The sequence below is a fragment of the Pygocentrus nattereri genome, chromosome 14 (genome assembly GCF_015220715.1).
Source record: "Pygocentrus nattereri isolate fPygNat1 chromosome 14, fPygNat1.pri, whole genome shotgun sequence".
In the NCBI taxonomy this organism is placed as follows: Eukaryota; Metazoa; Chordata; class Actinopteri; order Characiformes; family Serrasalmidae; genus Pygocentrus; species Pygocentrus nattereri.
This window is the reverse complement of record NC_051224.1, coordinates 28,117,945-28,145,167: the sequence shown is the minus strand read 5'-3', so window position 1 is coordinate 28,145,167 and position 27,223 is coordinate 28,117,945. Positions and strand designations below refer to the sequence as shown.

The following is a 27,223-nucleotide window of genomic DNA, read 5'->3' as shown; positions in this document are numbered from 1 at the left end:
GGACTTGTTAGGATACATCTTTCTGGACTGCTATCTTCAGTACAATTTCAGATTTCCTGGCCCAAACCTTGAATGCATCTCCTCTCATAATAATTTTGGGAATCTGCTTAATTGAATCTGCCCCCCTCCTTCTCTTGTCTGTCTGATGTCCACTCAAGTGAAACATAGAATGTCTTTTTAAAGCTTAAAATGTTATTTTAAAATAAAATGTTGTTATGGCTTAGACTAATGGTCTAACACTAATAGATGTGGTACACAGTTGGAAAGTAGAGCAGCGTAATCTGAATTAAAGGCAGAGCACAATGAAAATGAACTTTATTTGACTTAATATTTTTTAAAATTCTGCTCCAGTTTTGTCTGTGCAAGCTGGGACAACTTCTAAATAATTCTGGTAGCAGATTAAATGCATTATATCATCTTAATGGCAACTTAACATACTGTAAGTGAATACTGTGCAGGGGTTAACCTGTGCCAAACAAGCCAAACCTGGGTCATGGCACCTCCCTTATTGGACCCCTACAACTTGTTCACATATTAGAAATATTCATACAACAGATTAAAGATGTGTCAAAAAATTATAATTTGTGTATGTGTGTGATATATAACAGAAAAAATATGCAAAAGTTAACCAATTGGTAGCATACTGTGTCTCTTTTTGCTGTTGTACACAGCAAACCCTCTTTCATTTTCTTCTGCTGTTTGAGTGCACAGTGATAGAAATGGTAAAAGAAACAACACAGACACTGTTTATCACTTGCAAGTACACCCACTACTGCTATGATTGTTCGCCCTTCCAAAGGGCTTAGATACTAAACTGAGCTAAACCACCGACTTGTGACATCAATTTATTAACTACTCATGCAATAGAAGCTGTTTGTTTAGTTTTGGGAAACCTATGTATGAAAGGACATACAGTGCTTAAGAGCCTTGTTAACTAATGTTGTGAGATCCAGCATTATGTGGATGCCCACACTGATCTGCATATCTGATGCACTTTTTTTGTTCCAAAACGTACCCCCTCTGTGTGATTCTGAGCAGGCAATGTCCAGCAGTCCAGCTACATGAAACTTGGCTATATGCGGTTAACATAGTAAGGGCATCTGGCTTCCAAGACTGATAAACAAATTTATTACACAGTCAAGACAAAATGCAAGATGCAGCCTCAAAGAACATGAGAAGAACATGATAAAAATACTTTTATAAGCCTTCAAAAAAAATCAAAAGAGTCAAAGAGCCAACTGTGTTTACCAGCAATGAATACTGAGTGGCCTATTGTGCCTATGCCTTGCTCAAATGAGGGGTGCTGATGCTTGTCACCATGCACCTAATATACGTTCTGATGTACAAATCAGAAATCGCCTGCCTGCTTAGCAGCCTCTTTCGCAGAAGAGAAAGTCCTGACAGGCTCAGTGAGGCTATCGTGCAGCTCAGTTGCCAAAGTGGAGGAGTGTTTTCCTAATGCATTGTGGCTGTCTCCCATGACAACACTGCCGTCAAAGTTTGTGTCACAGAGTAACATTGTGACCTCTCATGGTGGAGGAAACATTGGTTGATCAGCATATTGCATCGAAAGTGAAATGCTGAGGGGCATCAGGATAGCTTGCATTACCCATCTGTCCTTGTTAATGACTGACCATTCATCTCCAAATATGGTGGTTAAAGAATCACAAGTCCAGAGAATCTGTTTGCAGATGATAAAGTTCTTCTGTTTGGCAATGGGGCCTGTTCTCTTTCATTCTGTTTTCTCTAGCCTTATCAAGGTAATAGGGCTGTTTTTGCACTGGCCTCTGTAGTTTCTGAAGCAACAGACTTCATGTTGTCACAGTGGTGAGTCAGATCAGTAGCATAGTGATGGGTATGTGGCCACATCTGGTTGGGTTTTTCAGGGCTTGAGATAGTTTTTCAGGGCTCTGATAGCATGGCACAAGGTCAAGGTGAGCCAGGCATCATGTAGGGATATAGATGTGGGGCAATAAGCTGTCAGCAATTTAGCAATTTTCATTTATTTGCATGTTGTGGGTGAGAGCACAGCTAAAGTTTAAGCCACATGTCATGGGAATTGTTTTCACATTAGGGCTACAAAATATGTTGTAGTTTACTTTTTGCCATATTGGCTTTTGCAGTATGTGGCACAAAAAGCCACAGTATGCAAATGAAACCTTCTGTCAGTGTTTTGATGAATCAAAGGATTCACACAGTTTAATAATGGTATAGATTTTTAGCCTTCATAATGCAGGCCAGTTTTTCACCTTGTTATATCAAATTTTTTTCTTAGGCATTGTTAAAGTATTAAGCAATTTCAGACCAGCATGCTATTTGCTTTGTATCACTTGAAAATTTGGCTTCCAGCAAAGAAGGCAAGAGGTGGTCTTTGAACATGGCATACTTAGACTTTGAGGATTTGGCAGCAAATTACCAATTAAAAATGGTATGAACTGTATTCTAAGTTCTTGACAGAATTTAGACTGTTAATAGCTGTAGTTATTAAGATCTTGTTAGCTAGCTATGCTCGTTCAAACATTACATGAAACAACTTTGATTTTGTGGCATTATGATATTCAAAATTCAAGACATTGACCTTGTTGATTTCGTCATTTTAGTCTAATGTGTTTTAAAGGCACCTCATGAAATACTGGTTAGTCACTAGTTGAATGATGCTGGACTTTGGGCCTTAGGCTTGTCATGATTGCTTGATTAAACTTTTCATTTAATTTAAAAGTAATTAAAATTTAAATGTACCTTCTTTATAAATCTGCAATAATTAGTTGACAATTTGCATGATGACAATGCGTATTTCAAATTTGACTAGTCTCTCTTTAAAAAAAAAAAAAACAGAGCCTGATGAATATACTCATGTAAATATATATTTTTTGCTACATGGTGTTTATATGATCCTAGTTAGTTTTTCCACTAAAGTATTTTGAAAAGGATACATATAGCTTGTTTAGTTCTTTTTTAAGGCCCATTTTTCAAAACTATTACAGACTGTAGTCCATCTGTTTCTTTGCATGCTTTGTTAGCCCACTTTTACCATGTTCTTCAGTGGTCAGGACCCCCATGGACCCTCACAGAGCAGGTACTATTTGGGTGGTGGATCATTCTCAGCACTGCAGTAACACTGATGGTATGTTAGTGTGTGTTGTGCTGGTCTGGGTGGATCAGACACAGCAGTGCCACTGGAGTTTTTAAACACCTTAATGTCACTGCTGGACTGACAATAGTCCAACAACCGAAAATATCCAGCCAGCAGTGTCCTGTGGGTGGCGTCCTGTGACCAATGATGAAGGACTAGAGGATGACCAACACAAACTGTGCAGCAGCAGATGACCCTCTAATTATAAATCTACAAGGTGGACTGACAAGGTAGGTATGTCTAATAGAGTGGACAGTGAGTGGACAGTGTTTATAAACTCCAGCAGCACTGCTGAGTGTCTACCACTCATACCAGCACAACACACACTAACACTCTGTGCTCTGTGAGGATTTATGGGGATCCTGATATCCTGACCACTGAAGAACAGGGTAAAAGGGAGCTAACAAAGTATGCAGAGAAACAGATGGGCTACAGTCTGTAATTGTAGAACTACAAAGTGCACCTGTATAGTAAGTGGAGCTGATAAAATGGACAATGAGCACAGAAACAAGGAGGTGGTCATAATGTTATGCCTACAACAGAGATGTGATTATTCTCCCCAATCTCCCAATTAATGTAAGTCCTCAAGTGAAGGTTTTCACATTAAAAAGCAGCAGCTTGTTTATCCTCATGGATACCTACACAGGCATGCATTAGTTGTGTGTGTATATATATATCCATCCATCCATCCATCCATCCATTTTCTAAGCCGCTTCTCCGTCAGGGTCGCGGGGGGATGCTGGAGCCTATCCCAGCAGTCTTCGGGCGAAAGGCTGTATATATATATGTGGTTATGTAATTTAGATAGTATGAAGTGTAGTTGTTGTGTGTCACAGCATTCAGAACACATTGGACAGTACTGAAAGACTGTGACAAATGCAACTAACAGGCCTGGGCTGTTGTTTTAGAGCTGTTGGAGGAATGTCTTTGTCATCACTTTTCTCCAGTTTGGGTAGCTGACTTGTTCCACGAATCTAATAAGCCAAAACCCAAGACAAATTTGACTGCCCGCCAAGTCAAATGGATCTTGCGGGGAAGCCAAACATCAATAAGATGAAGACAGGGCACTCAAGAAGAACAGGGGTTACGCACACAGATTGAGGGAGACGGTGGGCAGTGTTTGATCCAGGACTGATAGCATTCTCTGGGCTACTGGTTGCCCTAGTGACTAACCATTTGGTTCAGCGGGGCAGAAAGATTCTGGGGTTTCTCTTAATATTACTTCACTGTAAAAGAGAAAGGATGTGCTTAATTGAGTCCACAGTGTGCTGTAAAGAGTTTATCTCCTTTCAAAGTGCTGAAAGAAGAGATTATGGTGGAGGATGAGTGCTTTGAGTGGGGAAGGCTTATAATGAAATCAAATTTCTGAAAGGCCACATGCTATGTTCCTCAGTGTATGGCTCTTATCCAAGACTTGCTGAACGAGATTCAGGAACTCAAGAAATCAAGGGACATCCTGAAGAAGGAAGTTGAGGTCCTTCAGATTCAATTCAACCAGGTGATACCACAAATACACACAGAAAACTCTTTCAACCTCATCTATCCAGTCTTCTGTTTCAGTATTGTTTGTTTCTCATATATAAATATATATATATATATATATATGTCTAGCTCGCTGTTGTTGGAACACAACTTCGTATCTCCAAAATGCTAACTTTACAAGTCAATTTAGTCTATTTCTGATGAAATTTACACACAATGTAAAGAATAACAGACATTTTCAAATTATGTCAAAGACTGAAAAATGGTAAAAATGGAGATACAAAGTTTTGTTCTGATAGCAACGATATATATATATATATATATTTCTACATTTTTGGACATAATTTGAAAGTACCTATTGTCCTTTGCATTTCATGATGAAAGGATTAAAAGAAACAGCAGACAATATTCTGGGTCCATTACATACATTAAAAATAAAGTATGTCTTTCCTTCTCCTGTAAAGTTATATATAAATGGAACCAGAATATTTTCTGCTGTTTCTTTTAGTCCTTTCATCATGAAATGCAAAGGACAATAGGTACTTTCAAATTATGTCCAAAAATGTAGAAATATGGTTTTCTTCCGACAACAGTGAATATACGCAGGGCCAGATTATCACTTTAAACTGTACTCAGTGTATGTACAGTGTATATGTAGCTCATTATCACAATATTCGTTATCAGCAAAGATTTTGTATATTATCTCTGCCTTATCACGACTTGGCTGACCTTTTTTCATGTATAGATTAATGTGGACCAGTTGTCTGATAGAATCACTGCTGTGGAGCAATGCCTCCGCCAAGTGGAAGTCCTGAAGAGTGCCACGGTGAGTTAAGCCATTTGAGTGCTGATAGCAAGTGACACACAGTGACTAAGACTTTGCTAAGATTGCTTATTATAAGTATTTTTTGTGTATAAAGTACACAATTACTTTCTTTTCTCTACATGTGTCTGTTTCTCTGTCTTTCTTGTTCTTGTGGATAGCAAGAGCTAAAGGAGAAAGTGTCACTCTACCCTCAACCCGAAGAGCTTACCCAATGTGTAACTTGGGAAGTTATGCAAGCAGCTCTTGTCAGTGAGAGAAAAAAGATGCAAGAAGTAAGCTGGTGCTATATCACTATACCTATATGACTGTAGCATTATGTCTACTCTTGTCTATGTCTCTATGTCTAGTCTTGTTATAAGCTTTATATCATAACAATAGCAGAAACATTTTGATGCTGTATTCAGAACCATTTTCAAAAAGGTTCTGAATATAAACATATGCAACACACTCTCCATCAACCTGAAGAACCATTTCACCATAGAACACTGAAGCAATGAAGGACCTTTAAATGTGAATTGGTTCTATATAAACCTTGTGGTTCTAAATAGAACCATTACCTTTACTAAAGAACCCTTGAAAAAACACATTTTTAAGTGCATAGTGTAAAGCATTTCCAGGAAAGAAGAGACTGGAATAATAGGACAAACTCCCTATTAAAATACTTGATTTCAGAAGAAGTGAACCCGTCTCACTCCAAAAGCAGTACAGGCTGAAACACTCTTTATCACTTCAGTGTGAATCTGTGGGACCTAAGCTGTTATAGGATGAAAAAAGCAGGTAATAACAATATGCTGATTTCCATGACTTAACAAAACAAATATTTCAGAATGTTCAGCTTAATTTCTATATGTGTGCACCATACAGGCAAATGTTTACATACTATTCCACACTCTTAAATAAATAAAAAATTGTGGTAAATTTGCTTTTCCAAGATTTGGGCCCTTTAAAGTTTCAAAACGTCCTGTTTCCTCACCAGTAAGCTGCAAAAAAACTTTACTACTCTCTTGCTTTTTTTATGGGTGCAATGTCACAACCATGAACACATTTATGTTTTACCTCTGATTAAGGCATTAAGAGTTTAGTCCCCTCTTTCACACTAAAATGATAAGTTACTTAGTTAATGGTGATAGTTGCTGCAGACAGTCCATAGCAGTAATTGGAGTGAAAGACAAAGTAAAAAAAAAGAAACTGTGGACTTCAGGAATAAAAGTAAGAGAAAAATGCAGATTTTAGCCTCTTCAGTTATTCATATAATAACATCAATTATTCATATAATATTAACATAATATCATGAATTAATCAATATTAAATATTATCAATTGTATATTCAGGAACTGAAGGACAGCATCACAGGCTCTAGACTTCCATTGGAAGTCGGCATCCCTTTGACTCAAAGGGACTCTTCCACAGCTGATTTCTCAGGCATGGCTGACTCGGACAGTGCCACTGGTCCAGAACTGGGTTGTTCTGAAATCTCCCCGTCTCAGCAGGGTCCCTTGAGCACTTTGTCTAATGGAGGTCTGCCTCTGCTTCGTGGCCAGCCTCTGTCATGGGTCAGCAATGGGGCCAAGCACTACCCAGAGACAGTGGAGGCTTTGAGGGACGTGGGCCGGCTGCAGGAGAAGCATAAAAGCCTGGAGGCTCGTGTGGAGCGCCTTGAGGGCGGTAAGCCAAATAAGACACAGGTCCACTACCTTGGAGAGCAGTTCAGTGCATGTGTACAAGCCTGTTGAGGCAGCAATACAAGGAATGAGGAACATCAGATATTCTAAAAACTTTAGACCAGTGTGGTCGATCAGCCACAACTTTACACATTTTATTTGTTCTAACCCTGCTAATTTAAACATGTACTTTGGCACAAAATCAGATGTGCACAGTTTTTCTACTTAGACAGTCAGCAAAATATATTAAATTATGACATAACATACTTACAGGTATGAGCAAACCAGGCATTTTTCATAGAATTGGTAGCCTGTGTATTGTTTCTGTCTTCCTGTGATGAAACTTAACATATACCCGTATAGTGATTTCCACATTTGAATACTGGCATCTCCAATGGTTGACCAAATGCTAGAGTTCCTGTCAACTTCCCTAGCCTAAATCAGCACACATTTGCTTAGGTAATATCAAAAAGATTGCTCATGTGGTTTCTCACAAACAGCTAAAAACAGTAGTGGCAACAATCAACAGGAGGTGATACACAGTGTTGGCTAGGTTACTCAGAAAGTAAAACAAATTTTTGCAAATTGCTAATTACTTCTCTGTGGCTTCAATAAACTCAATACTTATTAGACAATACGAGATTGTGTTGATTTATGTACCAAATGCAGTCATAATTCATGTTTGAGCATTTTCTAACCTTTTTCATCCCCTAGAAGTAAATAGGCTGTTTTTGTTAATGTGCCCTGTACAACAATCCCATTAAATACCACCCTGTTTCCAAAAATGTTGGGATGCTGTGCAAAATGTAAATAAAAACAAAATGCAATGATGTGCAAATTATTTAAACCCTTTTTAAAATTGAACATAGTACAAAAATAACATATCAAATGTTGAAATACATTTCCAGAATGTTTGGACAGGGATGTGTTTACTACTGTGTTGCATCACCTCTTCTTTAACAGCACTGTGTAAGTATTTGAGAGTTGCTGTAGTTTTGAAAGTGAAATGTTTTCCCATTCTTGGCTGATGTAGCATTTCAGAGTCTCCTTTGTCATATTTTTCATTTTATAATGCATCAAATGTTTTCAAATGTTGGTAATCTGCACTGCAGGCAGGCCAATTTAGCACCCGGACTCTTTTACTACATAGCCATGCTATTGCAATATGTGAAGAATGTGGTTTTGCATTGTCTTGCTGAAATAAACAAGACTCTTTCTCTGAGAAAGATGGCATCTGGATGGCAGCATATGTTGCCCCACAACCCATATGTATCATTCAGCATTAATGGTGCCCTCACAGATGTCCAAGCTACCTGTAACGTGTACCAAAGCACCCCCATACCATCATAGATTCTGGCACTTATTACAAGCCAGATAGTCACCCTCCTCTTTAGCATGAAGGACATGTCCATGATTTCAAAAAGAATTAAAAATTTTTATTCTTCGGACCACAGGACACTTTTTCACTTCACCTCAGTCCATCTTAAATGAGCTTCAGTCCAGAGATGGTGGCAGTGTTTCTGGTTTCTGAAATAGATGATTTCTTCTTTGCATGGTACGGTTTTAACTTGCTTTTATGGATGCAGTAATGAACTGTGTTCACAGAAGTGTGATGGAAGCGTTTCTGAGCCTATGCAATGATTTTCCCTACAGAATTGTGTCTGTTTTTAATGCATTTCCACAGGAAGATCACAGCCAGTCACTATTGCTTTTTGGCCTTGTCCTTTGCACATTTTCTCCAGATTCTCTGAATCTTTAAATGATATTATGTACCATAGATGATTTTTTACTATTTCGCATCAAAAAATGTTATTCTTGAATTGTTGCACTATTTTCCCATGCAGGCTTTCACAGAGTAACAGGATGCTATTTTCTACGCATTATAATGATGTTACTGACCTTTTGCCAACTAACCTAACAAGTTGTTACATTCTTCACCAGGTGTTTTTTAGCATTAGCAACTTTTTTGCCTGTCCCAACTTTTTGAAACATGTTATACAATAAAAAAAATACAATAAAATATCTTAGTTTCAACATTTTACACAATGTCTTTTTTTATTATTTTCAATTAAATGTATGGTTTTAGTGATTTGCACATTATTACATTCTATTTTTACTTACTTTTTGCTCAGTGTCCCAACTTTTTTGGAAATGGGGTTGTATACAATTAAATAGGAATGTTATTGCAGCTTAGTTTCTATGCATGGACGATAAGCATGTAAATGTTATGTCTTGAAACATTGTTAATTGTTAAGACTTAATATAAAAAGTGAGGCAAAATCAGGTTTCCATGACATGGGTCCTATAGAATTATGAATTTCTGATGCTTTTTGAAAAACTAGCTACCTTGAAATAAAACCTTTATGAAGAAAATGTAAAGCTTATAGATCTGTTCCAGAATGAATATTGAACCTGGGCTCTCTCCCCTTCTGTATGGGGTTCTTATTCGTGAGTTTTATATTAGCATGATTAGATGCTTTGACAAATTGCTTGTTGGGTTGAATTGGTATGTGTAAGTAGTAGCTTTAGCGTAAAACTTCAGACACAAAACATGTCAATAACACTTTAGTTGAATCTGGACACATATGACACAGACATAATCATGCCATAAATGTGTCATGTCAGATGTCATGAGTTGTCATAACATGATGTTATGTCATAACTTGAGTAAATTTACCAAATATTAGCATGTGAAATAAGCTGTGACAGCAAGCCATGTGGCAAGCCATATGGCATTTGTCATGACAGTTAACAGTAAATACTGGTAAATGTGATGTTGCAGAATTAAATATATCAAGACAAATCCTGACAGCATATGGCATCCATGACATGTTTATGTCAGTGTTAAATAGCCAGCTGCAAGAAAAGTAACACCAGCATGTCCTTGGGTGACTCACTACATTTGAGTTTAAGATGTGATAATTTGGCATTAACTAAATATTTCTCTCATGAGATATGTTATGAGGCCAATTAGAAGGAATGGAGTCAGTAGAATGTTTTCATTTTTCTGCTTTTTGTCTAGGAGAGAGGGGCATGCCTGAAAATGTACTAGAACAGGTGAATCGTCTGAAGGCTGCGATGGACACCATAATGGCTGATAGAGAGAAGGTATTAAAGACACACACACACACACACAGACACGCACAGACACGCACAGTGTTCACAGTGTATTTTTGTAGGAGCTGGAGATGGAGAATTTGATCATGGGCACAGTAAGCAGGGCAGAGGGGTCAGATTTAGGTGAAGAGTCAGATTCAACAAGTGCCCAGTGCAAAGACAGCATCAGTGTGTCACAACAGATAGCCCATCTCAGGTAAATACCCATCCCAGCCAGCAGGGGACAGCAGTTATAACTAGCAGAATCTGCAGGAAGAGTCCTGACCTCTTATTCGTCCTTTGTTCATCAGTTTATTGTTACTTTCATGTTAACAGTTACGTAGATTTTATATGTTATTTTAACTATGATGGTGTTTTTGTTCATGTTCGGGCTATGTTGTTGAATCTTATTAGGTTCCCAAATTGTACAACTGACATTTTGCCCTGTCGTTGAGAGACCCTGAATTTGAATCCTTGAACACTCTAGCTCTGTAATTTGAACATAACCAAATACATTGTGAGCAGCTGGTTATTGAATCCTGGGTTAGTGGCTCATATACGTTTGCCAGTGTCTTATAAGATATTAATTTACTCGTAAGGTTTGCATTAACCTGAAATGGCCTGTGGAACTCATCAACATAATTATACACACACAATACACACACACACACATGGACACTGACACAAATTCACAGGAATGCAGTGCAGAAGCTGGATGAAGACGTAAAAAAGCTGAAGAAAGATGTAGCTGCTGTCAGCATGGCACAGAAGAGCAGCACAGATAAAGAGTTACAGCATCAGGTTAGAGAAAGAGAAAAAAAACAAAAACGGATCAAGTGATATCATTTCATGTGATATCCTAAAGTTCTTTCACACTTTAGCTCACTTTTTAGGACATCCTGTAATCATCCTGTAAAAGTGATTACTGACAGGATTTATTTATCTATTTATTTATTTTAATCCAATATGAATTTGTAAGTCTGAGTGAATTATCTTAATTGTACCTTTGCTGAGCTCATTGTAATTGTACACAGGTATGTACTATGTTTTTATTCACTGTAAAAAATAAAAATAGGTCAGAGCAACCTTTAAGATTTTGAATGGTAGTTCATAAAATTGTGTATATAAGTGATTGTATTCATCAGGCTCTGTTTCTCACAGTAAAATAAACCAGTAGGGGAATTTAACATATAACATATTATCATTCAAACTGCCAACTAATCATTGATTGATTAATAATTTACTGTGTGACTAATTGATTCCTTTCACACCAAGCTGTCTGTATTAATTGAGGAACATTACACAGACGCTTGATCCCATATAATTGCTCTGTCATGTCCTCTGGTAAAACTAACCCAGCTTGAATAGTGATTTTGTCTGATATGCTGATATTAAAGCCACATTACCTGTTCTGTGTGTATAGTTGGACAGTCTGCGGTCCATGCTGGAGGACATGATGGCATCATCCTCTGCTATGCTGTCATCGAGTCTACAGCAAGACACAGCTGAGCTAGAAAAGCGCGGTCAGGGTCAGGGACAGGGCCAGGACTGGGGTCATGCTAGAGGTCAGGGAGGCCTATCGGGTCAGGCTGGACCCACATGCCCCTCCTATATGGTGGACCTGAGCAGAAAGGTCAGCCAGCTGTTTCAGCGCTATGAGACACTACAGAGCATGGTCAGTGGCTTTAAGAAGCCACAGGTTAGCGGCAGGACAATACAGGCTGCTGACATAGTGAGTACAGGTATACATAGATACACAAGCAAACTTGTAAACATATCGTCACTGTTGTGACAAAACCTTTTTTTTTTTTTTAGAACAGTGTTTTTTTTTTTTTTAGAACAGGGGATTTGAATGGAAATAATTTCAGTTGTTCCACTCCTCATTAAATGTTCAGCAAAAGACAGCTGCTCTTTCAGATAGTAAAAAAAGAAAAAAAAATTAAGTTTTGATATGGTGGCAATTGAAATTGCTCTTACTTTCTCAAATTGTCTTTGATTGGCTGCCATTATTTCTTGCTATTATTTACTGTTCTGTGTGTGTGTGTGTGTGTGTGTGTTTGTTTGTTTGTTTGTTTGTTTGTTTGTTTGACAGACCTCTGAACTGATGAGTGAAGTGCAAGGTGCCATCCTGCAGCTCCAGGCTGAGTGTGAGAAACTCCACATCACAGCCAACCACCTGATGGAGGACCACAACCAGAAGCAAAGCCATATTGATGTGAGCAATTCTGAGCTGTTACAATTCTAACCTTAGACATATAATACATTCAAATTTCTTAGCTTGATGTGCACTTACATTACACTACTTACATGACATTAATACTTTAGTTTTATAGTAGTTGGACTCTTTCTTTTTTTTGTTGGGAAAAACACACACACACACATCTTCTAAACCGCCTATCCTTCTGGGTTGTGGGGGGAGCTGGACCATGAGAAACACATTCACTGAAATCCTTATCTCTCTCTCAGCACCTGTACAAGACTGTGGAAGAGCTAGATGAGAAGAAGGCAGATAAAGAGGTGGTGGAGATGGAGATTGGCATTGTGAGTGTCTCAAAGTCTAACACATAACACAGTCTAAAATAGCCTGTCTAAATGTCTAACTTTGTCTTACACATTGTGATCCTATGCCGTCTCGAAACCTAACACAGTCTAATACACTCTTCAAGTCTAATACAATCTAACTTAAAGTCTACAGACTTAAGTCTAACACAAGTCTAATACATGAGACTAATACAGGTTTAAGAAATTTTCCTTAAAGGGGAACTCCACCGTTTTTGCTAGATTACTCAATCATTCAAAAGGTTAGATGTAAGCAAAATCATTCAAAACACCTATCTAGAGAAATTTACAGAGTTAAAATCGTTCACCATTGTAGTACTATGAATCAGACATTCATATGTCAACACTAAAATACTGACATAGTCTGATATAGTTTAATACAGACTCAAAGTCTAACAAAATCTAGTATAGTCTTAAAGTCTAAAACAGTGTAATACAATCTCAAGGTCTAATACAGTCTTATTCAGTTACCTCAGAGTAAATTCCATGCTGCAGTTTTATTTGGAAGGACACACTGAAATGCTTATCTGTCTGTTAGCACCTGCACAAGATGTGGAGTGTAATACAGTTTAAAACAGCCTCAAAGTCAAACACAGTCTAGTAGGGTCTAATACAGTCTCAAGGTCTAACACAGTCTAATACAGTGTAATACAATATCCAGGTCTAGAGCAGTCTAATATAATTCAGTGTACACAGGGTAACACAATCAAAGTCTAGCACAATCTTACATAGTCTTATACAGCAGTGAAATATAGACTCACCTCAAACCCATGTAACCTCAGCAAAGGAATATGAATGGCTAAAACTCATCTTCCTTATCCAGAAAGCAGACAAGCAAGCCCTGGAAACCAAGGTGAGCCGCATCCAGTTCGACACCATGACGGAGCAGCTGAACGGGATGTTTCAGGAGCTCCTCAGTAAAATCACTGGTCAGGAACAGGACTGGCACAAAGTCATTGAGAAAATATCCATGGAGATGGAGTGCAAGGTGATTAGAATAATTCTGTAGCTCAGGGGTGTTCACCTCCAGTCCTGACGGCCCTTAGTTCAGCCCAGTAGCACCAGGTATTAGTGGCTGGGCAAGACTTCTAATTCTGCATTCACCTAACATTGCAAAGCACTGTGGAAAGCATTATCTGCCACTAATTGAAATGTCTGATTTACAACCCCATTTCCAGTGAAGTTGGGATGTTGTGTAAAACATAAATAAAAACAAAATACGATGATTTGCAAATCCTTTTCAACCTATATTCAACTGAATACACTACAAAGACAAGATATTTAATGTTCAAACAGATAAATCTTTATAGTTTTTTGCAAATATCACTGGTCAGGAACAGGACTGGCACAAAGTCATTGAGAAAATATCCATGGAGATGGAGTGCAAGGTGATTAGAATAATTCTGTAGCTCAGGGGTGTTCACCTCCAGTCCTGACGGCCCTTAGTTCAGCCCAGTAGCACCAGGTATTAGTGGCTGGGCAAGACTTCTAATTCTGCATTCACCTAACATTGCAAAGCACTGTGGAAAGCATTATCTGCCACTAATTGAAATGTCTGATTTACAACCCCATTTCCAGTGAAGTTGGGATGTTGTGTAAAACATAAATAAAAACAAAATACGATGATTTGCAAATCCTTTTCAACCTATATTCAACTGAATACACTACAAAGACAAGACATTTAATGTTCAAACAGATAAATCTTTATAGTTTTTTGCAAATATCACTGGTCAGGAACAGGACTGGCACAAAGTCATTGAGAAAATATCCATGGAGATGGAGTGCAAGGTGATTAGAATAATTCTGTAGCTCAGGGGTGTTCACCTCCAGTCCTGACGGCCCTTAGTTCAGCCCAGTAGCACCAGGTATTAGTGGCTGATATTCCCAGTTAAAATTTGAAAGTTTTATTTTTATCATACAGTCCAATAATACATTAAAACCAATAACTGACTGATAATTTCACACCCCATTTGCACCATAAACTGATGCATGTATAGCCATCAGTGGAGGGCACCATTCTTCTGGAGCATAGTGAATAGCATCATAGGTCCATACACTGAAGATAAGAAATTCAGTGCCCTGTTCAGGTAGAAATCTCACTGCTATTCTAGTAAGACTCTCTGGGCAAGACTTCTAATTCTGCATTCACCTAACATCTGCCACTAATTGAAATGTCTGATTTACAACCCCATTTCAAGTTGAGACATGTGTAAAACATAAATAAAAACAAAATACAATGATTTGCAAATCATTTTCAACCTACATTCAACTGTATACACTACAAAGACAAGATATTTAATGTTCAAACCGATAAATCTTTATAGTTTATTGCAAATATTCACTCATTTTGAATTTGATGCCTGCAACACATTCCAAAGAAGTAGGGACAGGGGCAAGTTTACTACTGTGTTACATCACCTTTCCTTTTAACAACACTCAATAAGCATTTGGGAACTGAGGACACTAATTGTTGAAGCCTTGTAGATGGAATTCTTTCCCATTCTTGCTTGATATACAACTTCAGTTGCTCAACAGTCCAGGGTCTCCATTGTCGTATTTTGCGCTTCATAATGTGCCACACATTTTCAATGGGAGACAGGTCTGGACTGCAGGCAGGCCAGTCTAGTACCCACACTCTTTTATGAAGCCATGCCGTTGGCATTGTCTTGCGGAAATAAGCAGGGACGTCCCTGAAAAAGACATTGTCACGGGCATTCAATGTTACTTTTCTACCTTGCCGCTTACTTGCAGAGATTTCCCCAGATTCTCTGAATCTTTTGTTGATATTATAGACTGTAGATGATGAAATCCCTAAATTCCTTGCAATTGCACACGTTGAGATACGTTGTTCTTAAACTGTTGGAGTATTTGCTCATGCAGCTGTTCACAAAGTGATGAACCTTGCCCCATCCTTGCTTGTGAAAGACTGAGGCTTTCAGGAATGCTCCCTTTATACCCAATCATGACACTCACCTGTTTCCAATTAAACTGTTCACCTGTGGAATGCTCCAAACAAGTGTTTTTGAGCATTCCTCAACTTTCCCAGTCTTTTGTTGCCCCTGTCCCAACTTCTTTGGAATGTGTTACAGGCATCAAATTAAAAATGTGTGAATATTTGCAAAAAACAATAAAGTTTATCCGTTTGAACATTAAATATCTTGTCTTTGTAGTGTATTCAATTGAACATAGGTTGAAAAGGATTTGTAAATCATTGTATTCTGTTTTTATTTATGTTTTACACAATGTCCCAACTTCACTGGAATTGGGGCTATAGATATATTATAGCTGTCAAAATGAATGAATTAATTAATCATGAGTTGTAACCTCTCTGCATCTGTTTTAACTGTAGTTCATATAAGAATTGTGCTACCGGCATCAGCCCAGACATCCCACATCAGTCCATCCCTAGTGATTTCTTTGCTAAAACTTGGTTAGTCACAAGGTTTAACAGATATGGTTTATTGGCAAACTGTGCTGGGCTCTGGCTTAACAGGACTGGACATTCTACCTTCTTTGACTTTTTTTTTTCCTCCAAATTTTTTACTGGCACTGTTGGTACTAATGTTGAAGCACCAGATACTATAAAGATGTTGTATTGGCAAGTGAAATAACCTTAATTCTAGTCAACATATCTATGATTTCTTAGAATCAGATTGATGTAAGAATGTTCTAAGATTATTGAATTATTTCTGTTTCTATTTCTAGACATATTTCCTCAAATTTCACTTGTTTAAGCAGAATTATCTTTAAATAAACCAGTGAATTTTTTTTTTCAGCAGATAAAAAAAAAAGTAAAAAGGCTAGGCTGAAAATAGATTCAATAATCTTATAATATTTCAGCAATGGTGAGAAGTATTAGATATACTCACTACATTTAAGATGGTTTCATCTGCCAAATTATATATATATATTTTTTGAGGTAAAAGCAAAGTGACCAACTGTATTCATAATTCTCAGGGCACTATTTGCCTCTCAGAGTAGAAGTGCTATTCAAAGATCTTCCTGCCAGTGATATCACTGTAAATAATAGAGGAACCTGATTTATATCAGTACTTCTATTCTTAGAATCTTTATGAATACAGACCGAGTTCTCCCAGGCTTGTAATGCTGCAAAACTGTTGTTTTCCTCTTCTAAGACAGCTTATTTAACCCATCAGTCTTTGAGGCTTTTGTTGAGGATGAATTCTTGACAGAAATCTTTTCCCCTGTATGATGGTCACAGTTGAACCGCATTGAGCTGGACCCTCTGAAGAAGCAGCTGGAGGATCGCTGGAAGAGCATTCGCAAACAGCTGCAAGTCCAGCCTGCCCCTGAACCTGATGATGCCGCTGGCTTCAGAAAGTGAGAAATCCAAACACTGGGCAACAGTGTAACACTAAACTTTATGGTTTTGCTGAGGAATTTTGCATGTCTGTGTGGGTTTTCTCCAGGTTCTCCGGTTTCCTCCCACAGTCCAAAGACATGCAGTCAGGCCAATTGGGAATGTTACATTGCCCCTTGTTGTGAGTGTGTGAGTGATCGTGTGTGTCTGTCTGTCTGCCCTACGATGGACTGGAGACCTGTCCAGGGTGTATCCTGCCTTCCACCCAATGACCACTGGGATAGGCTTCAGCACCCCACCCCCGCGACCCTGAGGGAGAAGCAGCTTAGAAAATGTGTGTGTGTGTGAGTGTGTGGGTGTGTGAATGATTATAAGATGTTCTGCTATTCTGACTTTGGCTATTGATGTTCATTTCAGTGCTACTGGTGCTGACAATGGATGGAAGGCAGCAGCCACCAATTAGCATGATGTTTTTTTCATAATGTTAAATGATGGCAAATGACTTTGATTTATTATTAGCAATATTAATATAATTACTGAGTCATTCTTTTGATCATATTTAAATATCATGTTGAGAATAATATTAAGAACAATCAAAGCCAATTAATCATTCTTCTGTGGTTACTGATATGGAAATTCTTATAATACTTTTATTGGTTACAAAAAAACACTTATTTTTAGCTTTTTGCTTGTTTTTATTTTAGATTTTCTGAGTTTATTATGTTTATTAATAATATTTTTAATTATAATGTCTACGCATATATTGTCTCTTTCACAGCAAATAAGCCCAAATGAAAGGTCCTATATTTGACCTTAATATTATGATATCTCAATTTCAAGGCTTTTTTCTGTCATTCTCTCACAGACAACTTGTGGCAAGATTCCACTGTATCTCCTGTGACCGCCCTGTTGACATGATAACTCCAGGACCGTACGTCTTTTTTAGTTCACACTATTTAATTGCATAATCCTGCATTGAAGGGTATTATTTACACCTATACCTTGTAACTACAGTGTTTGGCCGTGTTATTAGGTACTCCATTCATGGATTTATAAATATTGACTCTAGCCCATTTGTACACGATTTATTAACCCCCTCTACCCTGACCATCACAAAGGTAAGGACCCACCATAAGACCACTACTGACCAGAAATTATGTGGGTAGTGGACTTTTCTCAGCACAGCAGTGAAACTGACATAGTAGATGGGATTAGACATAGCAGCACCTTTGTACAGAGTTGGACAAGGTCAGAAAAAGAGTTCTAGACAGGTACAAGGTACAAACAATGTAAATGTACAATTAAAGGTGTAGCAATGTCCTTAAGTGCCGGTTGTGTACCTTAAACAAGTTTTGAAGGTACAATGCATTCAATTCACAAGAGGAAATATACTTTTTTAAGTAGGAAAAACTTAAAAATAACAAACAAAGCCTGGATTCAAGACAGAGTAAATGAAGCCAACAATCATTGAAAGCAATAATTGCATTGAAATTATACGATTATTTCCCCTGACTAAAAGTACTGAAGAAATACTCTTCAGGGTACCACCCTTGTAACAGCATTTGTACCCTTTGTTTTTGTAGTTTTTCCTAGAGTTTAGGGAAAAATGTTAAAATGGCCAAACTAAAGTTTTTATTTATTTATTGTTTATTTGTATTCATCAGAGAAGATGAATCAAAACAACATTAATAACCAAATATTCTAACCGAAATTCAAAATGATCCTGGTAATTAATTTGAAACTTAGGTAGAAATGCTCAAACATATTGGGACAAACATTAATGTCTGTTTCATTTATGTAGTTTAGTATTTTATTTTATTACATTTTTTCATGCTTGATTTTATAATTTACCATGTATCTGTACTCTCTCAGAGACATTTTTAATCATGAGACAATATTTGACAGTTCAACTCAATATTCAGGTTTTCCACAGTAATATATTGCAGAAAGTTAAGTCAAATGTGTTGGGTGGTGGCAGTCTGTTGTGCAGTTGGACAAAGAGTATTGACTATGTTACAATAGTTGAAGTTGAATAGTTGAATAGTTGTACTGTTCAATACTGTAAAGCACTATATCACAACAGAAAAAACAATATAATAAATTAATAAATTAAATTTAACAAACAAAATAAAAAAAGACTACATTAGAGCACTGTATATATTTACTCCCCCATGTGCTTTTCCAACTTCTGAATGTTCTTAGGCATTTGCTGACAGTGCCCTCAGCTCCTGGGTTGCCTTCTCACAAGTCAAACCGGCCATACACCGTCTATGAGCTGGAGCAAGCACGTCACCACAGCAGGAGGTAAAGAGACATAAGAAACACGTTTCTCCTGTAGGTGGCGACTCAGCTCAGTTCAATTGAACTAAGTTCAACTCAGCTCAGTTCAATTCAAGGCCAGGTTGGCCTTACCTGCATGGTATATCTATTTAGCATGCATGACTCCTTATCTGGTGGAAATGTTAGTGTCGTACATGGTAATGACATGATTGTAGGGCTGTTTTTGCTATTGTTTAGATGAGAACTAAAAAAAAAAAATCAAACAACACATGGAAAGATTTTTATAACAATGGGAAAGAACACCTCCTCAATATCTTTATAAATGTATACCTGTTATAACCATTTAGCACACACCACAACCCCCGCCCCCACCTAAACCACACACACAACATACATTGAAATGTTATTCCATGAACAGAACAATGGTTCTTAAAATCTTAATATTATTATTTTGTTAATGTCATTAAAATGTTTAAACGCTTTTAGACTGTTACTGCAGTTTGTATATCCATTTTTTGCTAAATATAGATGTTCCCACCTGAACTATGTTTGAACAGCATTTAAGTTGAAAAAAATTTATTGAGCTTAGCTTAAGAAAATCTAAAACTGAATCAAACCACATACCCTTCAGTACTAATGTACAGCTCTTTTGACTGTCCCAGTCTGAGGCCAGGCACTAACCAAGGTCATTTTGAGATGGCTTGTGCTGAGAGGAGCATGGCACAGATGCGGCAAATCCACCGTATGATGTGCAGGCATATAGATACAGTGCAGAGTAAGTTGTGCAGGCGCAGGACTCTAGAGCACCCCTACAGTCAGGGACTGAGAGAAATCAGCCAATCCCGCTACCCACCCATCCTGTCTTCACTGCAAAGGACCAGCCACAGCCTCCCAAAGCAGTGAGTCGGGCCCTCACAGAGGAGCAGAGCACTAGGACTTAAGCAAGAGCAGGAGTTTTTCACTAGTGACTCATAAAGGGGAAAACTTTTGCATTTCATAAACATTTCACATACTTAAGAATAGTTAAAGGGAATGTTCAGAGAAAATTCAAATTTACATACCCATTCCTTAAATGTCAGTTTGCCCAGATAGGACTGGTATCTGAAATTTTCTTCTTTAGAAAACATGTCTTGGTTGATCAACCACATATGGATCTGATTATTTGACCGAACTACTGATTTAAATAAACAGTTCACCCAGTCAGAAACTGCTTGAAAAGCATCATGGTCTCATAAGGGCCATAATGTTAATGGCCACTTCTTTTAACAAAATTTAGTAAAAGATTTCAAAGTAAATCATGTGTTCTTATTTGAAAGCATGTAGAATTCCAGTAAAATGTGATACACTCAGACAACTTAGACAATTTTAACTGCACTGACACTTTTCGAATAATTAAAGTCTTAGCCCAGTGTGCACTTAGCAACTTTGCTTGATTTGCTGTGCTTTTCTTATTCATAAATTCTATGTACACCTCACACACCTTAACTTCGGTAAGTTGGAGAGCTAAATAAATAGCAAGGTAACTACTATGCAGAATGTTAGAATTTTTTAATTTTAACAGACTAATCGAAAGTCAGCAGATAACAGTAGCTAAGGTAGCTAACATAGGCATAGGTGTCCTTGTTTTGTCCCAAGCAAAATGCTGAAGAGGTAAACATCAACCTTATCAGTCTATTTCATTTCAAACAAATTATTTTAATCAACACATCACGGATAATAAAAAACAAGGGATGGTCTCTTGGAGTATTCATGCTTATTTGCTGGTATCCAGATAACCTAATTAGCTTGTTAGTTAGCCAGCTAACGCTAACATGATAGCTACTTGAATGGCTGCTTGTACTTAGATTTGTTCTGCTTTGTGAGTCTGCTTTGTCACCATCCATTTGGCTAGATTATTAATTTTCTCCTCTTGACATAATGATATGAAGATTCAAAAATAGGCTAAATAACACAGATGATTTATGTAGCTTGAAAGCTATGATGTATGTATAGGAAATTAACAATCAAACTGACCAGTTCAATGATGCATTGCATGCTTCCTTTATTATTACCCAATTGCTTCATGTTAAAGTACATGGAAATTATACTGTTGTTCGGTTTGGAAGTTTGGAATCACATGTATTCTTAATAATGTCAAATATATAATCCAAATAATCCAATGAGTGGATCTATTTTCCAATTCCATTGTCATACCTTTTTTATTTAACATTCAGCGAGCGCATCCCAGAGATGGCCGACTATGGCTACCTGGCCGTGTCTCGCAGCTGTGGAGGTAGTCACACTCTCACCTATGCCAACAGGCGTTACAGTCGCCTTCAGCACATCACGCAGATCATCCAGACGGAGGACAGTAGCCTTGCCATGTCTGGCTCCAGCCTGAAAATTCAGGTCAGGTGTCACATTTAGGTTAGACTTTTCATAGATGGTCAGCTGAGAATCTTGATATGTATCTACTGAAATATATTTGCATGATAAGAATCAGGTTTCTGTATGATTAATGAATGGATTGAATGCTAATGCTATAGAATGCCATTTGGCTAAAAGATGATTTGCTTGGCAAATTTTTACTAGCCTTCTTTTTATCTGAAGCTCAAACAAAGAAAGTAGCATATTTATAGAACTTTGTATTCACTAAAGTCACAATATATGTACAGATATTTAGCTACCCCTCATCAAATGACATTGCTCTTGAAGAAGCCAAGCTGGCATTTTGGATTCTCAGCACAAAATTAGTCACCAATTTGAATAACATAAATCAAGTGCTACATCGAAAGTAAGAGACAACTTGCTATTTACCATAACGAGCAATGCATAATTGTGCTACAGCAAGTAGGAACAGGTGTGTTCAAATACAGTGAGTGTGCTTACTTGCCTCATGTTATTTAAATCATAAAACTGCAACACAGATCAGCCAGAATCAAAATGATGAATTCGTTGGGGCAGCAAGTCAGAGCAAAACTATGTTCCTCATTTTTGGTGTTATAAAGATTTATTAGACTCAGTAAAAAATATATTAATATGATTCTTTTAGTAAAGAAATTTCAATGTGTGTTTTAAACATTTAAATTTTGAAATGATAATTTTGGTGAATAATATGATATAAAATATTCATACCATGACATCCCTATTTCTGTCTAATCTCCAACTGCTCTTGCCCTGTATGTTCAGCCAGAGGAAGTGGATATCCTGGGTCTGGATGGACACATCTACAAGGGCCGTCTAAACAGCAGGGCTGTAAAGCCTGTGGAGTCTAGACTTCCCACCATCATGTCCAAAGAAGGCAAGGCCACCTCATTCATTCTCCACTCATCCTCCATGTAATCTAATAATCAGCACTGAAATAGACTCTGCCAGCAGCAGACTGAAGTTACTGTAATTACCTTGGACAAAAGACTCTGTCTCTAGAGCTGTACTGAGATGATGGATTTGAAAGAGCCTGGGATGGAAGTGGATATTCATGAGTTGTAGCTGCTGTTGTGTCGGTGATTCAAGTTCAGCACACTTTGCCATTACAGAGGTCTTGTGGTCAATTTCAGTGAATGTTCACATGTTCCTCAATACACCATGTTTTCCTGTATAGGCTCTCTTTTGGCCTATCTTAAGACATTAGCTGCATTAAAACTAAATTGCACTTATGCATAGCTAGATCTTCAATTTTCTCACCTCTACATAAAAATGATATGAAGTTGCAAGTGTAGACTAAATAATACATTACAAATATTTTTTTTGTAGTCGGCCACCAGAAGAAAATTTAGGATGTTTTATTTCAGTATGTCAGTGGAACACAAAGACACTGTGTTTATCAATTTATTTTCTTGATACAATCTATACCTTGAGATTTGATCACATTGTAGTGTTTTGAATAGTAACTGTACTTTTTAATGTTTAATGCAGCTTGTAACCTGCAACAATTTGCCTGAAAGTTATACTATGTAAAGCATGCCTTATTACTCATTGTAGGGAGTCTGAAAGGGGAATAAAAGGCCTAGAAGGAGATTATAAAGAAAAGATTATAAAAGATTATAATGACAGCCGCATTAAACTGTCTAAACCAACAGTGCTGGTTGAAAAAACTGTAGAGGAATAGTTCACATGTTAAAGGAAGGTACTGTCACTGTCTTTGCTGGGTGTGAATGCCTCATAGAGGAAATGGGGAAGCATTGGGACTACTTAAAGATGCCAAGAGAAGAGTAGGAAATAGAAATGGTTTCTAAATGTTTAATGCTTTATGTGACAAAGCATCTAATATTTTTGTGTTTCCTAATGGATGGCCATCAACAATCCTAGTATCTGGTTCAAATCTTCTCCATTCTCCAGTGACACTCACTCAAAGTAAATTGGCTTTAACTGTTGGCCTGGCACATGAGCAGTCTCATACCTGACAAGTGAACTTTGGCAGGATCTGTGTTTGTATTAAGCAGTACAGAAGCAATTTATAAGGTCATGGGTTCTTTTATTTAAGGTCAAACATGGTGCCAGCTCCCTGTGGAATTGTGTCCTTGCTTGACATTTGGTGCTGTCATGTTTGTGTCACCGCAGGCAACTGCAAAATCAAAGACAGGGTGGGCCGCTGTCAGTCGCAGAAGTACGGCAGAGCCGAGTCTGGCCACGGGTCTCCTCAGAGTGCCAAAACACAGGGCAGTCGCTCGGGTGGGTCCCAGAAACACTTGGGAACAGGATCATATAACAGCGTAGGTTAGTTAGTAGTGACGTCAAAGGAAGTTGTTCAGTTTTGTTGTTTCTTTTAAAATGATTGAAAATGAGATACAATGAGCTGACATGTCAAATGATTTCTCATTTGCCTTAATATTGTCAGTTAACCTACACATATTTAGCCTTTGCCCTCTTGTGAACAGATCTTAAAGATCATAGGGTGATTATACACTATTATACACTATTATACACTTATACACTATTCAACAGTTAATGCATTATTAGAATTATATTTAACAAAGATAAACAAAAATACTAAATACAAAAGCCCATCAAATTTAAATATTTTGTTATGAGTGCAGTTTGAAGCTTAAAAATAAAACTAGATGAAATGTATTTGGTTAAACACAGTATATATAATCATATATTCAACAATAACTCATAAAAACTGCTGGTAAGTTTTGCTATTCAATCTCAAAATCTCTTTTTTAACTGCCCACTTCCACATTACTGGTAAATTACCCATCTGTACTGTGAAACTGGGAATGGTAATGTTGTTCTAGTTGTGATCATTATTTAGCTGTCACCCAGCCTTTAATCTCTGATCTCTGCCTCCCCCAGGCTCAAGCACCTCTGTGAATGACCGGCCCGTATCCTCCATGGACTGCTTATCCCAGCCCAGTGTACCTCAGTCCTCTGCTGACCCCGACAACGAGATTCTGCAGGGCAGGGAGCTCCACAAAGACTTCAGCCAACCAGAGAATGAACCAGTGACCTCTCTGTAGACCTCCCCCAATCTTGTTTTAGGACCACCTTACCTGGTTTTATTAAACTGTTTACAGCACAAAGCATGTCAAACTTAAAGGAGAGTACAACAAACACATCATTTCATAGCAACACTAGAATCCCATTACTCTTGAATATTTGCATTGTTAATGCAAACATGTGTTGTTATCAGGACATACAATGATTGAGTTACCAGTTTAATTAGGCACACCTACCTTGCCCATAGACTTATTATATTTCAGCAGAAATGCTTTTTAAATGTAGACACACTTGTAGCTTTAAGATTACCGACTGTATCTCAACTGCGGCACATTTTATCAGATATTTCAGTCTCATCCATCAATGCAAACAATGGAAAGGGACCACCATTGGATCACCACTGACCACCAGACATTATTTGGGTGGTAAAGCATTCTCAGTACTTGGTAGTTTATACATCAGTAACTTGGTAGTTTTTTGTACAAATGTACCAAACATGGATGGTGGTGTTACTGGGATGTTATACAATTCATTGTCAATTCTGGGCTGAGAATAGTCCACCAATCACAAATATTCAGTCAACAGTTGTCCTGATGCCAGAAACATTTAACACAAAGTGTGCATGGAAAAAGATCTATAAGAGCTGTAATCTGCACCAGTACACCTACAGGGTGGACCAGCAAGCCAGGCATGTCTAATAAAGTGGCCATAGTAATTGTACACAGTGTTTAAAAGTGGGTGGCTAACATATTGTGCAAACGGACTACAGTCAATAATTGACCTAACCATAGTATTTTGTCTTAGCTACTGCTGCAAAGTTGTATCGCTTACAAAATGTTGGCAAATGTGAAATTATAGCCTAGAATAGTTTTAAACAATTCTTTACTGTACTATTATACTACTATTATTAGTTTATTGTCATAACAGTTATTAATAGTTCTTCCTTTATACTCTTATTTTTCATCATATTTACTTATTTACAATTATAATTGGGGCATTTTGCTAGCATATTTATAATGCAGGTCGGATTAAGAAGTTGAGTGATACCACGGAAAGAAAAGATGCCATTGTAATTAGCATATATAATTTAATATTGACTTATCAAAATGAGATATCAATATGATATGTACTGGTAGATCAGACGTTTTATCAAGCTACTGTTAGCATGACTGTGAATTTGATGGTAAAGTCATTGTCCTTCCCAGTTGACCTTATTACTATTAGCTACACAACACAGTCCAGCTTGGTGGCACTTATACTGGAAACTTAATCTAAACCCCAACTTAAATTCATCATCTTGAATAAGATTTGTGCTTGCGCTCCGTAAAGCTTGTCCAATCTCACAGCCATAACTTCAAAAGAATGCATTCATGAACTGTGCATGGACAGGTCAATTTGTGTCTCTACTGAGTGTGCATAATAAACTGGCAACCCAGTGTAAATACTTCCCACGCAAATACTGAGGCTTTTTGAACATTGGTTTCTGGATTTCACACAAGCATGGGTTCCTCGAAGTGTTACCAGATTTTTCCATGCTTCATTGGAGTCCTCCTCACCATACAGCTTGTAAAATTCAGTATTGCTTTTGCAGCTGTTGGAACAATTCACACATCAAATCCCAGTGTATGGGATTTGCATATGTTTTTTTATGCATAGGGTACAGCCTGTGTTACTTAATAAATATGTCACGTTGTTTATTTGAGATTCAGTGCCTAATGAAAATTTGTGATAACTTAAAACAAAAGTAGTCCCTGGTGGTTACTCACTGTCTGACCCAGCTCTTTGAGCACAGGATTTCCTGCTTGACAAGTATGTTTACTTGTTTCAGTCAATCTTACTGGAGCTTAATGACCAGTAGAAAAAATAAATAAATAAAAATACATCCATTTCGGTATTCAAGCACTATCCTACCCACTACACAGATGTATAGTTTTGTAAGCACTGGACAAATTGGGTTATAATACACTTATGGCTTTGCAGTGTCATTAGCTGATACATGACCTGTAGTGGGTAGTAATGAGCTGTTAGGGGTGTAAATCTCTGACCTCACACAATGTTTTACTTATGAGAAATGACTCTTAAACTTCACCACATTTCTAGAATTATTTATTCATTTAGAATTATTTTTAAAAATGCTGAATGCACAAATGTGACTGGAGGATGTATTTACTCAGTGATGGAGTACATACACTAAAAGTATACACTCTAATTGTCTGTAATGATATTCAGTTATTAATGTGCTTCAAAACTGAATGTAGCATTCCTGAAATTATATGATCCTCTTGTGACAAATGCATTACAATGCATTGATTGATTTTTACACCTCTACGAGTTACATTTCAAGTCACTGAGTATTGTCTACTGTCAATATTACTCTGTTTGCAAAGAAAATAATTTGCTAATGTTTTAACATTCTGCTGCTGCTCCTTCAGATTCTAGTCTTTTTG

The 27,223-nt window shown here is 37.5% G+C and overlaps 1 protein-coding gene across 6 annotated transcripts in view; it reads left to right on the top strand.

Moving 5' to 3' along the window:
- Nucleotides 1-26,584, top strand: part of LOC108438888 (glutamine-rich protein 2) — a 32,212-nt gene extending 5,628 nt beyond the window's left edge. The window contains exons 2-17 of one of the 6 annotated variants that reach the window (XM_017716991.2): nt 4,527-4,631; nt 5,361-5,441; nt 5,600-5,713; nt 6,932-7,106; nt 10,125-10,210; nt 11,622-11,831; nt 12,291-12,413; nt 12,665-12,739; nt 13,581-13,745; nt 16,980-17,098; nt 17,944-18,009; nt 19,281-19,382; nt 21,572-21,746; nt 22,527-22,638; nt 23,898-24,053; nt 24,633-26,584. In XM_017716991.2, the coding sequence (XP_017572480.1) occupies nt 4,527-4,631; nt 5,361-5,441; nt 5,600-5,713; nt 6,932-7,106; nt 10,125-10,210; nt 11,622-11,831; nt 12,291-12,413; nt 12,665-12,739; nt 13,581-13,745; nt 16,980-17,098; nt 17,944-18,009; nt 19,281-19,382; nt 21,572-21,746; nt 22,527-22,638; nt 23,898-24,053; nt 24,633-24,796 (2,028 nt within the window). In that variant the 3' untranslated portion in view covers nt 24,797-26,584. Of the gene's footprint in view, nt 1-4,526; nt 4,632-5,360; nt 5,442-5,599; nt 5,714-6,772; nt 7,107-10,124; nt 10,211-11,621; nt 11,832-12,290; nt 12,414-12,664; nt 12,740-13,580; nt 13,746-16,979; nt 17,099-17,943; nt 18,010-19,280; nt 19,383-21,571; nt 21,747-22,526; nt 22,639-23,897; nt 24,054-24,632 lie in introns of all 6 variants that reach the window. The other 5 variants (XM_017716988.2, XM_017716987.2, XM_017716986.2 and 2 more) reach the window with 5 other exon arrangements.
- Nucleotides 26,585-27,223: the final 639 nt, after the last annotated feature.